Source organism: Vidua chalybeata, chromosome 2 (genome assembly GCF_026979565.1).
Source record: "Vidua chalybeata isolate OUT-0048 chromosome 2, bVidCha1 merged haplotype, whole genome shotgun sequence".
Taxonomy (NCBI): Eukaryota; Metazoa; Chordata; class Aves; order Passeriformes; family Viduidae; genus Vidua; species Vidua chalybeata.
The window spans coordinates 101280288-101298282 of NC_071531.1; the positions used below are offsets into that span (position 1 = coordinate 101280288).

Below are 17995 nucleotides of genomic sequence, written 5' to 3' on the forward strand. Positions count from 1 at the left end.
TCAACTGGGAAACAAGTCTTTAATTATTTAAAAGAGATATTTGTACTTCTACCACATGCACATACGAATTTTCTGTTGACTGTTCTGAAGGTGATAGGTCTTTAACCACGACAACTAAATTGATTAAAATTTGTCCAGGAATACTCTTGGGTATGTATTCATCAGCATTTTGCTTCTTTGCAAAAGTGTTAACAATGCTAATATTTTTTAATTTACATATGACAAAGGGATGATGTTTGAAGATTAGTTCTATGCCCTGAAAAAAACCCACAAACCTTTCAAAAAAATTTTTTTTTCTGTTAAAGTATTGAGGGTGATCACTATTAAGCCTACAGAAGTTGCTATGAATTTTGGTATTAGCTCCAACTGGCTACAGAAATAGTCCTCTCTAGATGGTTCCAAATGGATTCTAATTTCTGAGAAACACACTGGTCTTCTGTATGGCAGAAACAAACAAATACATAAGCTAATACTTAACAGAGCTATGAAATGCAAATTCTACTAATGCAACAGTAGTAGAAAACAACTATAAATTCTTTTTTCTTTTTGTAAAAAAGATCCATTCCACACTATACTCTGGATAAAAATACAGGAATTTATACAACCAGTAAAGATTTTATATTGATAATTACCAAATGATGCTTTATCAATTCTGCTGATGCTACCATTCATCTCTGAAGAGAAAGCATAGCTATTTTAAGCCCCATCCAAAGCCTAAATCCTGTCCAACCTCCTTAGATTCCTCAAGTCATCAAAAACTTGTTCCTTAAGACAGCAATACAGTCATGTACAGTTCTTGCAAACATTAAATCCTCACAGTTAGAATAAGCAGCATCAAACCTTGATGATATGAAAATCATACCACAAAACATACAAATCCATGAAAACAGAATCAAAAATACAGGACAGTTGGTGTTATAAATGTATACAGGATGCTGCAGTTAAGAGGTATTTAAGTTATTGGGGTGAAAAAATAAATTTAAAATGACTTCTTTAATTTTCTTTTCTGTGGCTCTCACTTACTCAAGACGAGATGATTTCCTGGTTGTAAGCTAAACAAATTGCTCCAGCTCAGTTATCCTCAATGAGATACATTCCTTGTGACTTTACCTTTCACAAAGACTTTTTGCACTGCTAATTATTAATTATCAGAACTTTTGAACTCATAGGCAAGAATTTAATATTTAGGGGCACAGAGAAAGCACTGCAGAAACAGCTGTAAACACTACTAATGCAGTCATTAACAGGAAGCATCAAGCAAAGTGGAATCACCATGGGGGGTTTTGTCTTGCATGTACATTCTTACAACTGTTTTTAAAGTAGGACTATGGAACATCCTCTCATATTTGCTTTATATATTATTTTTCCATTACATGTGAAAAAGGTCTCCTGCCAGTCTTCCTGAAATGAAGACCACATGCACTGAAAAACACTGATAATTTTACCCTTGAAGTAATGTTCATTATCAAGGCTTTATGAAATTTTCATTAATAGCATGAGCAAGTTCAATTAAAAAGGAAAACTGGCAGGTTATCTATTTCTCTACAAAAAACATAGGAAAATATAAAATGGACATTTATGAAGAAAAAAATCAATACCTCTTCTTTGAATTACAGCAATGCAGCATTGCAGTATTAATTACTTTGGGCAGGGATAGAGAGATAAAGATGATTTCTATTTATTATTTACAGGACCAAGAATGTTAATTCCAGTCCCAAAACATGAAATACTGGAATTAAATAGTCTGGGAGGGTTTTTGATCATATGCTTTACACTTTACTGTTCTTCCAAGTTCAAAGCATTTTTCTTTGAAAGAAAGAGACATTCAGGAGAAAAGAATAGTGATTAAGGGGAGAGACATAAAAATGTATCAAAGAAAATTTTCCTTTGCCATCTTATAAAAAATTTGATTTCTGAACCTTCTTTTCTTTGAAGTATTGCAAAACATCTCCAACACCTACAACCATGAGTTGGCTTGATTTCACTCCGTTTCTAAAAAGAAGTCATGATGCTTTATAAAGGCAAAACTTGCATGGCCTAAATCAGAGATTGCTGCAGCAATCAAATACAGTGAACGGAGAAAATCCTATTTGAAAATGAAAAAAGAGCAACTTACATTTAGCAACCTGCTGCCATTTTAAAACATGCAGTTCTTGTGTTCCTCTCTCTGAGGTGTAGAGCTTTTCATCTATCTGAATATCAGCCACTACAAAAAAATGCAGATTACTCTGTACTCCCTTCAGGCTTTAATGTATACTGACCACAGAAATCGTGCGTATTTGACTGGGGGGGGGAAATTTAATCCAGTAAACTTTATATAGGGATTGTCTTGATAAATCTAGCATGCTGAATCAGGGTCCACAGGCTCTTGTTTCCTAAAAAGCTAACTGCTTTTAGGGATGTGTTAACCTTGGTTTTGTTGAAATACTCGGATGTGTGCTTTGAAGCACTTTTTACAGCAAGATTAAATTAGGGAGAATACAGTTCGTTAAAAAATATGTAGCTATTTATGTACTTAGTTCTAGGAGCTGGGACTTTTACAGCAGTAAGGAAAAAAACCCAATACTTAGAATAATAATGAGAGAGCAACACTGTGTTCAGGTCTTCAAAAAAGCCACATCACTTAAACACAGTTACAACCCACAACCTCCACAGAGAATTCCTGTAAAAATATTTTGAGCCTCCCTGTCAGAAGCATTTGCACTTTATAGCCAACACTAGTCTAAGGCATAGAGTTGCATAAAATTTGCTCTCCTGGGCATCTAATAAATACAGCATAAACTATACAGTTTTTCTTTTTCCTACTCACGTGTTTAAAAAAACTGCTTAGGACAATAGAAGTTGAATTCTTTGGTGGCCATTTAGAAAAATGAACATCAGTCTGTTGTCCTATACTGAGGTAATTTGAGGAGTGCCATAAGAAAGTTGTGTTACAAACAACATTTGCCCATCTTCCCTGCCCAAAAGCAGCTTCCATTTTTTAATATACTCAGCGTAGATCTCGACAGTGACTTGAAGAGATTTGGTTCCATAGCCCATCTTAATGCATTATATACAGCAAGGCTGAAAGTTTTAAAGAGACTGTATCTTACAATCAGGAAAGCAAAGAAAGTTCTGCTATGTGTTATGACCTTGAATAGACCAGAAGATTAGCTGTGTTGTCTACTGTAACACCAATATGCTAAAATGCTGCCACATGTTAAAATACAGCGTAGCTTATGGAGAACCAAAGAGAAAAGGAAATAAAGCTTACAAAGACTTGGCAGATGCCACCTGAACGTCATTAAAGGGGTGAATGTCAAGTACATTAAAATAAAACCAAAACCAACAAACTCTCCACTGTTTGCCTAACTTTCCATTTTTTCATATGCTTTTCATACAACAGTCTGAAAGTCATATCGTTTGGCAAATGCAATTTGGTTGTTTTTTATACAAAACCTAATAGAAAATAGCCTTTTACTTTTGTTTGTTTACCAGAATAATCATTATGTCCACAGAACTTCCAGAGTGGTGCCTTTTGAACCTACAGCAGCAAGAAAACAAATAACTACAATAAGAAAAAATTAAGCCTGTTTTGATTATTCTGATTTTTTTTTCTCCAATAAAACAATGAGGATAAAAGATTTTACTTTCCAAGGCATGAGTCCCATCTACTTGCCATGGAACAACTCCTGTCATATGCATGAGAAATGGAGGGCAAAACCAGGATGCAGTACTTGACATTGGCCCCTTTATACAAGAAAATAAGTTTTGGTAAAAAACAAACTGAAACAAATGAAACCTTACTCTGCTGCCCATGAGGAAAACATAAATAGATGTTAAGATACTCTTTAAAATGCAAGAAACAGCAAAGCTATTTGAGTAAGTGAAAGTCAAGTGTTCCTTGTGCTGCAATGACATATTGCTAGGAACAGCAAGAAGGAAGCAATTCTGTGCAAGTTTTCTGGCAGGTGGTGCAAAGTCATCTCATCTCAAACATTTAGGTAGGATTTGTTTTGTAGATATCTGAAATTTATTTTCCAACTAGATTAATACGTTTGAGAAAAGTTAACCAGGAAATTAAATTATGAACCTGTTTCATTTAAGTAAAGTGTAAATAACCTTACAAACTCTGGTCTAGAGCAATTTCTAAACAAAGATGGTTTTAATTTTTTTAACCTGTTTACACTCATGGATTACTGTCTTGCATGTGATTCAGCTTAGCATGCATAGCCTATAACCTTATAGTCTGTTTTTTTTAAATTTTTATGGTCTACTGATGGTGGAGTGCTGTCAAGAAAAAAAAATTGATACCTTTTTAAAGAAATGCACACAGATGCATTTTTAAATTAGTAGTTAATTAGCAACAAGTAAAAGTTTACCCCACAAAAATCAAATCAGCTGCTACATTTTAAATATCTTCTTATGTATGATATATAAAATTAAATTTTCCTTTAAGAAAATTTCATTAATATTTAAACCTGCTTTTGAACAATAGAATAAATAAAACCATTAGTGCCTACAAGTTCAAATATGCTACAGATGTTTAAGATAACCGAATAACTACATTAAAATGCACCACAAGAAAATTCTTTATCATTTTCCATGCAGGAAGCCAATTGATGTTTTTGTGAGGTACCGGTCTTTCAAAAAGTCTCATAAGTTAGTTACCTGATAAACCTTCTGTACATGATATATTTAAAAACCTAACTGTACAGTGTTTCAATCATATATAATCTGCTGAATATGGCACAAATGCTAAGTTTCCACACCCACACACCCTTTGCCATAGAACACATTTTAGGCATAACACAACACTGAAGAATAGAAAAGTGCCTGAAACTGGAGGAAAAAAAAAAAAAAAAGACACTCAAGTAGCAATAAATTAATCTCATTCAAACCAATAAAAAAGTTGTTCAAGTGTTTAAAGTATCAGATGTGTCATGCAACAGAACAACAGACAATTCAGGCAGGCACACCATGCATTATAGTTTGCATTCATGGTATCACGAGGTATCTCTCCCCTCTTCTGCATGGCCAGCGAGTGCTGGATACCTGCGGCACTGCCAGGCTCACGTGTTGAACCTTCCAAACCTCCTGGTCTCCTGCACAGGAGGTTTTACAGAGCTATGCCTCGGAAGGAAAACCAGATGACCTCATGCTGTACGGTGGCATCTTGCTGCAGCATAAAGAGAGGCATACTGAGCTGCATGTAAGCAAAGCAATCGTTCCTTGACTATATTTTCCAGTCAGTGCAGTTCACCATCAACCAATCAATTTACCAATATGGGCTTATCCGAGCTGGCCAATTTGCACACCAAGAAAACATCTTCACAGAACATATCACCTTTTCCTTTTTGTTTTGGCACAAATCCTTTTGTACTCTTGCTGCAAGTTCTTCACCACACAAGAATGCAGAGATGCTAGCCTGTACAAACACCAGTGCTTATTCTTCCATAAACTACAAGGACAGCCAAGTGCCTGCAACAGCTTTGCTTCTCCAGCAACTTTCTCTTCTCTCTTTAAGAAAAGCACCAGCATAATTACACTTCAGACAAAGGGGTGTTCTTGCTGAGCTCTTTAATTCCCTGGAGAATTCGCTTCATATGACCCACTTTCGTTATCCCCAGGTCCTACAGAAAATTTAAAAATAGAAAAAGAAAAAAAGAGAAGAAGAAAAAGAAGGAAGTTTACTTTAAAAACAGGAAAAAGAAACCCCAGTGATTATGACCTATCCATGCAACAGATGTCTAGAAATGTGCTCACTGCAATCAACACTAATCAGGAAGTGTTAGCAAGAGTTGCTTTACAAAAAGACTGCTTACAGCATACAATGAATCCCTCTCTGTCTGGCAGACAAAAAAATTACTTACCTGCAACAGTGACAAACCAGAGCACTTCAATATATGTCAAAACCGTCTTTGATTTGACTTATAAATACAACCACCTTTTACAATTTCTGGCAAAATAGAGAACAATCTCCCCCTCCTCTCTAACACAGCAATCAAATGCTTGGTAGAATGTGATGGACTGAAACTTCTGTCCAGCAATGTCACTTGATCTGAGGCCCTATGATGTCTGCTTTAATCAACAAACACATATATCCCCAGTTTCTCAAGGGAAAGTGGATGTAATGGCTACAGGCATGTAGGACAACTTCCCTTTAGAGAGCAATAGAAAGAGTAAGCCTTTGTTTTTCATTTCAAAAAGGTTACATCTCCTAGCATGGATGTTCCTGATTAGAGAGCTGGAAGAAAAATTCTCAGAAACACGATAGTCATATCCCAAAGGAAATGTGAAAAGCACAAGAGTAAATCTCCTTGTAGCCACTAAATCATTCACATCAGCTGAAATGTTTCTATTATTGGTTTCCAGAATCATCTCTGTATGCAACAACAGACAAGAATTTTTTGTAGCAAACTTCTTCCAGTATTAGTAATAGCTTTAGCAGCATCCTTTTTCAATTTTGGCTGGTCCAATGATCAGAGAAACAGAATGAGATGCCCAGCTGTGCTAATGATCTCTCACCACACTAATGAATTTTCAGCTCAGTCTGGTGGAAACCTGCTTTTCTTATCTATAAAACTCAGCTATGAAAAAGTCTTTAAAAAACATGTCTTAATGGTGTTGAGCAATCAGCAGAGTCAAACACTAGTTATTTGTAGAATAAACCTTATATGAATAGATTGTGATTAAATAGCTAAAATATTAGGAAAGTTTCACTATTTTTCTGAAATAGAAATAATTTCATTTTAATAGGAAGATTTTTCCATTACAAAGACATTAAAAAGAAGGGAGTGCAATTAGGCAGCTTGAAATTTTTTTCTCAAAAAGAGTGGAAAATGAAAACATATCTATTACTCTGTACGTACTTGACACAAAGACTGTATCTACATTTCTACAGCCACAGAGACGTCAGAAAAATCTGTATTCTAGATAACTATAAAATGTTAGCATGCATTTTATTTCAGAAGAAAGGGGTGATAAAATGGGCATGAATTAATTATTTTATTATAAAGGTAGCACAGCCAAGATTAAACAGATGGTTTAATTTTCAGAGAGTCAAGACTGAATTCTGGTTATGTTAGAGAGAAAAAATATTTGGTTGTTTCTTCAGTTGAAAACTATCAGCACTATAAAAAGACAGTCATCCTTTACAGGACTTTGGCACAAAGGCATCAGCATTAAGGAGTTCAACATTTGTTCATAAAATTTCCCAAACCAAGTGCTGTTCATAAACTACCTGAAAAAAACCTCCTGATTTTCCACATCACATAAATTTATATTTTATTTTCACTAATAGTCATCTCACTTATAAACAAATGTAGTACTAATTTTTAAGTTAGGAGAGTTAATGTAGCTAGTAGTCAAATTCATCCTAAAATGACAGTAATATTTATAATTTTACATTTCTGTAATATTGTCCTTTTTATGTTAAACTTAATTCTCAAGTGAATTAAAAAAAAAAAAAACACACATGACTATTGAAACTAATGAAATAGCCTACTTGCTATGTGGAAGAAATTCTACATAAGGGAAAAACCATAAGGATACTTTCCAAACCACAACAAACCACACAATTTAAAGGTTAAGAACTTACAAATTCTTCAAAACAAATATATTTTCATGAGTAGAACTTCTGTTGGATAAGCAATATAGTAAGATGCTGCCAGAGTTCAAAATCAGAAGAAAGAAACATATTATGAAATTCCAGAAAAACTCAGACACTTTTCCCACCAGCCTTTGTAAAGCATTTCACAATACCTTTGATTCAGAGACAAGAGATTTTGGGTTTATTTATGTTCCAGCTGAAGTTGCTGTAATGCGTATCAGAACAGCAAGTTTCAAGAACCTCATCAAAAAATTTGGGGACCCTTTCCTACTTTTCCAACGGGAAAAAAAACCCAAACAAAAACTCAAAACCAAAAACTTTTGGGTTAGTGGAAATGAGAATTTATACAGTCATAACACTAGATGCTATTTGGTATTCTCAGTTTACTGCTTATGCAGAAAAGTTTGCTGAAATTTTCTCATGTCAGACTAAAAGGATCTGCTACATCAGCATATCATGCATCATTCAAAGAATAAGATCCTCAAATATCTCTGCATATTTGTGCATGAGACATAATCTGTCCATATCTAATTGGTATCTAGTTAACAAAAATTCAAATAAACTACAAGTTTTGAGGAAGAAACTCTAGCCAGAGTCTGAAGAAAAAAAATAGCTTTTCTTTTTTCCCAGATATGGCCTTAGAACTACAGTATCACCTCTCCTCCTGCTCTCCCTAACCACTGTACCATTTCCTGGACATTTTTTTGGCCAAATGTAGCACCACTAGCAAACAATTTATATAAGAACTCCTTTATAATAATATCTTCTAAATGTGAAATCTACCCTACTTGCATCCCCAGTGTAAAAGGCCATTTAGCATGTCTGAAATCTAACAAATCTTACAGAACATTTTCCGTAAAAGAACTTGGCATGTTCTTTTATGCACATGCTACTGCAAAACACAGGGATGAAGTGTCACAGTCCTTGTCACAGATTTCAGTCTGACTAGCACTGCTTATCAAGTTGATCTGTGGCATGGAAAGCCTTTCTCCAAGGAAACCAACATTGCTATGGAGCTTTAAGGAGACATCATCCCCTCGTCCTACCAAATGTGTTGCAGTTCTGATTTATGACTAAGCTGCCTGCACAGGAACATGGTTATCAATGCTAAGAATGCCAATGTTTATTTCAGAAAAATCAGTCTAATTTTCAATAAGTTTGCTTGTAAAATAAAGTTTAAAAAAAAAAGTCACAACTAAGCCTTCTTTCTACAGTTTCTACAGAAACACAATTTCCTGCCCAGCCATTCATCAAACAAAAGAAAATCATATGAGTGTAAATTTTTAACATCCCCCTAAATGAAATCAGGCATAAGAGGGCAGAGAAAGATCATTACTGCAAGGACTGAGAGGAAAGAAGTATTCTGGTTCTTCATTTGCCAGTTGCCACACAGAGCTCCCTGAGAATGGAATCCACAAGCAGAAATACAGTTAGAAGTGCCTAATTCTTCTGTCAGTGTATCAATCTGCTCCAGCAATGCGTGCAAAGGAAGAGTGTTTCATCAAATCTTTCTCCATACTGCTTTTTATCTCTACTTTTGACCACAAAAAGAAAGGTGGGCTCAAAGGATTCAATTAAAACAGGCAGCAATTTTTCCTGCTGCAGACATGAAAGGTAATAGAGATAAATGTATTGCACATGAGTTAGGAGCTCATGAATCAATGGTAATCTCATTTAGCTTGTCAGGAAGCACAGGCCTTGCAGTGGAGGAGAGGCTGCAGACAGATTATAGCTTGCAAGAGCACTGAAGGCTCATCTGCAAACCTCCACAGCCAAAGGGAGGAAAGATTCACAGGGCAGCTTGTGATGTGTTCCTCAATTCCCAAGTACCACATGACACATTTTGACACCAATTCAGGTCACTGGAGAAAACTGCAGGCTGCCTGAGCCATCCTTAATTGGCTCTCTGCAGATACCCTGCCCCATCATCAGCAGGATGAGCACTAAACTCTGCTATTTAATTCAGTGCTGTTACACAGAGTGCAAGCCATGCCTGGCCAAAAACCTGGCCTGGCTTATGAACAGCATTGATTTGGAAGCTCTCAGCATCTGTTAATGAGCACATGGGGCGATTCTGGAGCGAGATTTTGGTTAGCTCAGGGCATGCCCTTGGCCACTTGTGTAGAGCAACTCCTTGTCCTGCGTGTCTCCAGGCAGCACTGCACAAAGGAGACAGTAGGCTCTCTGCATGCCCTCTATGACAAGCCTTTAGATATTTCATGGCACAGACCTTTGTGGTGGGATTTTATCTACACTGAACCAACATGAGCCTTAGCAACAGGGATAAGGGGTTGATAATTACCCCGCTGCAGATATTTATTTGGTTTAAGTGCCAGTCCACTGGGCATGCAGTCAAATCGGTACTCATGAGAAATAAGGCATGGCCAGAAGCCATGTCCAGTTTAACACTGATCTTACCCACCATATTTTATTCCAACAAGTTGGACTTTTAAAATTTTCTGAACATTTTAGCAAACCTATACATTTGTATGATGCTGAGTTTCTCAGTTGAATTTTAAGTTTGTTCAGCACTCATTTAGAACAGGGACTTGCAACATCCATCACTGGAACATTGTGGTGGATTGCTTGGACAGTCTTCTATTTCTAAAGTTTTGCAGGGAGGGACCATCCTGAAACTGTCCCTCCCTTGTCAGAAACTGAAAGAAAGTAATTTAATTTCCATGGAAAGAAGCTTAGGCAATCTAATACCAAAAAGAAAAACAATACACAACAGCCAGATTATCTCAAACACAGCTATTTTCAGCAGCTGCTTTCTATTGCAACAGTCACACAATGCAAGCACTACCTTATAACATCAGGATTTCACACTATATAAAGAACTTCACATAAAATAACACGTTTGTATGAAAATATTGTCTCTACCTGGAGACTACTGCACTGTGGCTAGAACAATGACTTGCACTCTAAATGTAAATCTTTGCAATTTATACAATAACCTATTTCCTCTCTTACATGCTAAAAGCAGTTGCAAAACCCATTACCAAGAACTCATTACTACCGAGTTCCTGGAAAAAGTCATTTAATGAATCCCCAAAGATATAGCCACTATTACATATAATGGATGCACTTAAGTCATTCCTGAAAAGGACCAGCAAGCTCAAATAACAGCCTCAAACTGCTGGATAACATTCCTCCCTGCAAAATTTATCTATCTGACCTCAGAGGAAAAAGGTTTTACAATTTTGGAGTTGAAATAAAATACTCTTTTTAAAAAAAATCTATACAGCCAAAATCAGAGGTCGGTCACCAATGAGAAAACCTATTTTGACACAAAAACACCAACGCCATGTAAGCCAAATATTGCAATTTATTTAGCTACTTATCTCTCTCACATCCACTATATCCAATACATACACAATAAATCATGTGGAGCAGATCAGCCCCTGCAGGAGATAGATTCAAAATAATTATAACCACCATCAACTGATCCGTACTGATCATGTTTAATGGAAACAGTGAACTCTTGAAGAAAACATTATATTACACAGATGGCAAAAAGATATCAAATGTGCTTCTCCTATGCCTTCTGACATAAACTGCATTTACTGCATCATATCATTCTACATAAAGTGAGGGGAAAAAAAATTTTTGGATAACACAGATATTCTTGGTTGTGAGTTCAAGTCAGTACTTCAGAAAGTCAGGCCCAAGGACAGCGCATATTAGTTTATTGCATATTTGCACAGTGTAAGCCAAGCTACAAGCAATGACAAGTGCAGGGAAAGAAGAAAAGTTGGTTGTTGTTTTGTCAAAGAAAATGGTCAATAGCAGAAAAGTAGCACAAAGGAAATACCTTAAGATCTCGCCTTTCCAGGTGTAAAAGCTCAGAGCCTCGGATGTCATGGCTGATGAAGATTTCTTTGTACTCTCCCAAACTGAGCAGATCCAGCCAAGCAGCAACTTCATCTGTGCCCCATTTTTGAACTACCAAAGTTAAGAGCAAAACCCCCTTAATTTCTACATGCTCAAATGCATCACAAGCAAAGGTTAGGCCAAAGAGAGTGGAAAACAGAGTAGAATTGCCGTGCTAGCAAAGGGAAAGGTTAGAGGTGTTTTTTCCACAAAAACTGACAATTTCCTTTTTACATGCAGGTTACAGGTTAGCAGTTAACACAAGAAAGTATCTAAACAAAGTTGGGGTTCTTTGCTTTGCAGCCATGCTTTCAGCTTTACTCCAGTTTCTTTAGTAAAGCCTTTAAAACCTCACATCCCAACAAATTCACATTAAACCGGCTCTAGGATCAGTGATGCAAAGTCTAATGTTGTTCTGCTTTATGCCATTAATTTATTAGTAGTCATCCAGGGAGAGAAGAAGCCTTCAAAAACTAATTAACATGTAAAATTAAAACAGCAACCATACCTCAAATATAGCAATGGCAGCAAGCAAGTCCAGTTTTAATTAACAGATTCTAGTATTCTTAATTAAGACAAAAAGTACTCCTTAAGCTACTGTGTTACACAGGCCACTAAGAAGCTCTCTGTAAAACATTGTTCTCTAAGGTTAGTTGCCCACATTAGTCCCATTAAGACCACATATATTAAAAAAATAGTTATGCTACTTATTGCTATAATTTTGCAACTTCACTCAGTGCTGATCGCTTCACTTTATAATGAAGAGAGAAATCTGATGTCTGATCTGAAACTTAAATCTGATCAACAGCTGCAAGATTTCGTGATCAACTGTTCATTTAAAGAATAAAGATATAGAAACAGTTTCAGGATCGTCTAATCACTGATTACGTCCTGGACATAATCTTAAGGAAGTAAGCTCACAAATAAAAATGGGAAGAGAGGAGGGTGGAGTTTGTTCAACTTCTAATTAAAAAATCAGTATTGACTATCATGATTTTTTTGTTTGATCTGTATTACTTACTTACGTACTTTGATCTGTCTTACTTACTTACTATAACCCACCCAAAATTTAAGAATAACTGGTTAATTAAACCAGTGTGATAAAAGTTATTTCACACCTAAAGCTAACCTGAAAAACCTGAATTGGAGTGTCACAGGGAAACAATGTGTTTACCCATGGCTTGTATGGCTATGAATAAATCAAATGTAACCACCAGCGAAGACACAGATCCTGATAAAACACATTATAAAACTTTTGTAGTCTTTTCACAGTAGTTCTTTGGTTCACTTGGGAGTATGGGGGTCCTATTAAATACTTTCTATATGCCCTGAAAGAAATATCCTAATGAAGATGCCAGTTAGCTCAGGTGCTTTCCACTTTGATTTTAGTCTTAGGTAAGTCATGTCACCTCTCACTCATGTTACCAAAAAAATCCCATAAAATCACATTTACTGCAAATGCTATGACTTTTCTTGCAATTTCAAAACACATACCAGGCTGAGGGCTGGTCTTATGCTTCTGAATTTTTTCTTTTTTAAACTTTGGCACTATACGGAACACTGTACTTCTATTGTTTCGTTTAGCATAATCCAGAGGGGGATCCTGCATGAGAAAAGAAGATTGGTTACCTTTAATTAAGAGAAAACAACAGTTAAATTATATACTTATGATGGTAATTCATAGTTAATCTCAAAAAGTAAGACCCAAATTTACTTCTGTAAAGAATAATGTTAGGATATAACTCCATACATGTTTGAATTATTAAATATAAATTAAAAATATATCTTTTATTTATTTATCAATCAAAACCTTTACATTCACAAAAGGAAATAAAGCACCAAAAAAAGCACTAAGCTTAGTGTTGCTTAGAAGGTTGTTCACAGCAGACAGAAATGATCCAGCATCACTACTGAAAGTGCCTCAAGTGATCATGAAAAACTGTAATTTACTTTTCCCTATCAAAAAAAAAAAAAAATTAAGTTCAGTTAAAATCAGAACGTGTTACTCAAACTTACCTCATCATCATTTGGTTGAAAAACATAATAAAGCCAAGGAATCTCAGCAAGTTTTCTCAACTCTATTTCCACACTGTGCAAAGCATCAGACAACAGTTCTTCATGGGGAGCTTCTAACTGCTGTTTATAAACAGCCAGAAAAAATAGTTTTAGTTTTAAAATAAGACTTTTAGTTTCATGAGATTTAACATTCAAGTCTAGATATCTTGTTACCACACGCAGACAGATGACTACTTCATGGTGAGTGCCAACTAATGGTGAAGACAAATAATCTTCCAAAGTTAGACTTTCCTTGAGAGATGTGTGAGACCACCTTCATACTACATTTAGTATGGTCCCAATCACAAAGGGATGATTGAGACAGCTGAGACTTTTGGTCCCAACCAGTTGGGCATAGTTGTCAATCCTTGTCATCCTTCACTGCACTCCTGAGTCTTTACAGAGCAAGAGTTATCTGATAACACCATTACGAGAACACACTAAAAACGGACACTACCAACAGGAGGAAGAGAAAACCTGATGAGAAGAGTAAGCAGCAGAAAAATCTTTGTATGAAAAGTGACACACAAAAATTGAGTAGATGGTAATAAGTCTCTGTTATTTTTTGCAAATGTGTTCAGATGGTTGATCACTCTCTCATGTTCAAGTATGAGGAAATGGATCTTGCTGAAGATTTCCATTCCCAAAGCCTTCCAGTGGTGATATGATACCTGCACTAGCTGTTCTAAATAGGTGAGACAGGGAGCAATAGGCACTGCTGCTGGCTGAGGGTGGAAAGAACTCCCTAGCGGGAGACAAAAAGATGAGGACATCAGTAAAGGCCAAAGGGAAAAAGAAAGTGGTGGCTGTGTAAAAACATTGGGACTTGATGATACATGTGAATTTGGCTCTACTAAGACTTTGAGAACCCCACAGAGATGCCTGTTTCCTTTAAAACTCCGGTTTGAAAACTGCTCTGCAGCTGTTGTGTGAGTGAACACATGCAGAAGAGGTAAGGCAGGCACCTGATCCCTTGAAAAGCTGTTTTGAGCTCATCTGGGATTGCCAAAACACCATTTTGAGGTAAAGAGTTGAATCCTAGACTAAGTTGCTTGGAATCATTAATAAAGCAATCTGAACATCTATTTCTTTCTTTAAAGTAAAAGTAGTCCTTAAGCAGTGCAGAATATCCTTCTGAAAAGATCTAATTCTGTTACATCCTAGTGAGTGCATTTTTTAATGGAGTTATAAGAAAATCTTGGATCTCTAGTGCTGGAAAAATATTTTGACATTGTTGGAATTCAGTGCTAAATTACAAACCCCATTAATTTATCCTACCTAACAAAAATATCTTTCCTTTGCTTCAGTAGTCTGCATTCCCATCTTTCAAAGGAGAGACCATCTTTTGTAAGATCTTACTGTCTAGTATAGTGATACTGGAAATATAAGCTCCATTTGCTATCATGTTATTTTCTCTGCTAAAGCTCAGAGAATTTGGTGTCCATAAGCAGATTTTGATCTTTCTTTTGACTTAACTTTTTTTTCCTTTTTTTTTTTTTTTTTTTTTTTGCCATTTGAACAGATAATTTGGAGCACAGGGGAAAAGGCACTTTTTGTTGAAGAAGTTACAACTTTTGTTGTGTTTTCATTTCTGAGAAATTACTCAAGTAATCTATTTTCTATAAAAGAATGAAGCAAAGAATACTCTCTTTCTCAACAAGTACTTATCTAATTGCTTGATTCTCAGAGGAAAACATTTTGCCTGGGGACAAAAAATGCTCATCTGATGGCGTTCTTGAAATAAATCCAAAATAATAATTCTGGCATAGAAAGAATCAGCAATTCAAGGCAAATTCTCCTCCTACAATATCTTGGAAAATCTTATTTCCAAGATAAAAATTCACACTATGAATGAAGAAATAAAAATAAAGGATTTTTTATTTCCTTCTCTATTTAAATTTTTTATATGAAAATAATTTATTTCAGTGAGTTTAGATAATTTTATTCTGTTGAAATGAAACAGTCTGTCATGTTTTTTCCTTAATGCATTTGAAAACTGTGCTCAGCTCCAGACTGGAAATGCTTTTTAAAATTAAAAAATGGACACAGTGCCATTGGAAAATATGTAGACAAAATACAGTATTTTTAATTTTTTCCAAACTGTATTCCAGCCATAAGCATCTGAGAGATTCCACAAATCAGGTTCATTGTCCTATCTTGAGCAGCCTGGTCTCATAGAAGATGTCCCTGCTCATGGCAGGGGAGTTGGAACTGGAAAATCTTTAAGGTCACATCCACCTCAAATAATTCTGTGATCGTACGTTATTATCATTTCACTAAAAACTTTATTTTACCATTTGTTGTGATTTAATGCTCCTATTGTTGTATGAATTTGTTAATCATAGTTCTTGCAGGAGATGGAAGGAACTACAGACTTGTTTTATGTTTATTTACAGGTTTTTTCTCTTCCTCAGGAGCTGTAAGAGCAAAACTCAATAGACAGTAAATGGCGACCAAAGAAGCAGCTTACCAAGTGTCTTAGTTTAGTTGCTGGCTGGGGTTAAACCAAATAGTATAAGCACCAAAGCATGAGTTTACTGCTCTCAAGAGCTTTGACCACAGGAAAGAGGGATGTGGGAAAAGTGAAGATGCCAAAAAATTCAAGGAAGATATGAAAGAATGTCTGTTGTTGTCAGAGGAGAAAGATCCTTAGAAGAACAGTTTATGATGGGAGTGCTGATGCATCAAGCAACATCTTACACTTCATCTCTCTCTATTTTAATAGAATAAGGGACCAACATACAGGCAACTTCAGCATTTATAAAATACATGGCAACAAAGTTAACCAGGGTGCCTTGTTACTGTGACTGTGAAATATTTGCTTAAGCGAGCACGATGTCAAATGAGCACAATGGACACCTGTGGAATATTGTCTTGGTACCTTCCAAACAGCTAAAAAAAGGGCCTGGTGTAGCATCATGAAGACATTTGCACAACCAAAATGAGAAGTACAACATGTAAAAATTCAGAAACAGAAAAATTAATCTAATTAAGCTTTGGAGCCTGAACAAGGGCCCCGTTCAACAAGACCATGAGATCACAACCTGCTGCAGAAAATGTTTCAATGGAAAGGTTTCCATAATAACATTATTTCCAAACTGTCTTGATAAATTTCACCAGTCCTAATATGGTATCACCAACTTAAATGTTTTCTTCTTTTGTAAAACAATTTAATTTACAAAAAATCTCTATTTTAATTCCCTGCTAAATCTGAAATATATGAGATTAGCAATAGCAATTTAAAAAAAAAACCCCGTAGGTGTTTCTTCCCTTTTCTTGGACAAAAACATGTAATGAAATAACTTTCCTATAAAAAAAACATGTAAAATAAAAGACGTGAACCTGATCTTTGACTATTTCTATAACTTAAACAATTATTAGCCTTTAGACTATATTTACTTTTGGTTACTCAAACAGTTTTATCACTTGTTTGTATGGTATGGAAACCTGCAGTAAGTATTATATCCTAACTCAACTAAATGAAAATATTCCTATGAATATCCATTTTTAATTACAACACTTTTATGAAAAAGCTAGTAATGAACCTGCTTTTGAATCTACTGAAAATGTAACTGCTCCTACTGAGTATGTTCTTATTGTAAAACTGGACCAGCATAGAAAACCTGACATCTTTCTTCTCTTCACAATGTCAATAGAGAAATTTTCTAATTATACATCCAGATACAATTATTGAGAAATCTTAATCATTTTAGGCACAAACACTTGCCAAAGAAGATGCAAAGTCTTCAAGTACCATTAGGGGTTTACTGAATACTTACCATAACTCCTGACAGATATTAGAACAAGAGTGATATTTACTTGCCCAGATTAGGTCTGTAGAAGTTGACTGAATGAGTCTAAACATCTCTGACCCCAGCCTCCCCTTAAACTCTGAATATGATCATATAATAGTTCTCCAGAAGTACTCTTAAAAGCTGTATCTCCAGAAGATAAATCATCTTTTTCTGACATAGGCCTCCAAGACAGCTGAGTGTGAATCAGCCTCCCAAGCATACTTATTTCTCTCCACTGACTTAACAGGAAGAGTCCGAGCAATGACTTAGCTGTCTGAGGTGACACAAGATAGATGCCAGCATAAGAGAAGATTTCAAAACTCTTTCTGATCCAACCACAAATGCAGTATAATCTTCTCTTATCAACCTTGCAGAGCTTCTTGCAGTGTGTCCTCGCTTTGGCACCAGTTTACAAAAATCAGCAAAGAACAAATCACGGATGATCTGAATGAAGGAATGAAACCATGTGGCCTTACCAAAGGAACTCTCCCTACTAGCAGAGATTCTGTTTCGTTGTGTAAGGCCTTCACATTGACAGCTATCTCCATGGCAGTGTTTCTGGTAAGGCTCTGGGGAATAAGAAGCATAAACATTCTTTGAAGTGATGCAAGTCAGATTGAGAATAAGTACTTTCACCTTACAGCACAGATCTTAAGTGCCTTCTCCTAGGAGAAATACATCA

The 17995-nt window shown here is 35.8% G+C and overlaps 1 protein-coding gene across 2 annotated transcripts in view; it reads right to left on the reverse strand.

Moving 5' to 3' along the window:
- Positions 1-4348: 4348 nt before the first annotated feature.
- Positions 4349-17995, reverse strand: part of DGKH (diacylglycerol kinase eta) — a 149249-nt gene continuing 135602 nt past the window's right edge. Inside the window, exons 27-31 of one of the 2 annotated variants that reach the window (XM_053934309.1) lie at positions 17790-17882; positions 13481-13600; positions 12959-13067; positions 11406-11536; positions 4349-5612 (exon numbers count right to left, since the gene is read on the reverse strand). In XM_053934309.1, the coding sequence (XP_053790284.1) occupies positions 5523-5612; positions 11406-11536; positions 12959-13067; positions 13481-13600; positions 17790-17882 (543 nt within the window). In that variant the 3' untranslated portion in view covers positions 4349-5522. The remainder of the gene's footprint in view (positions 5613-11405; positions 11537-12958; positions 13068-13480; positions 13601-17789; positions 17883-17995) is intronic. The other variant, XM_053934310.1, reaches the window with a different exon arrangement.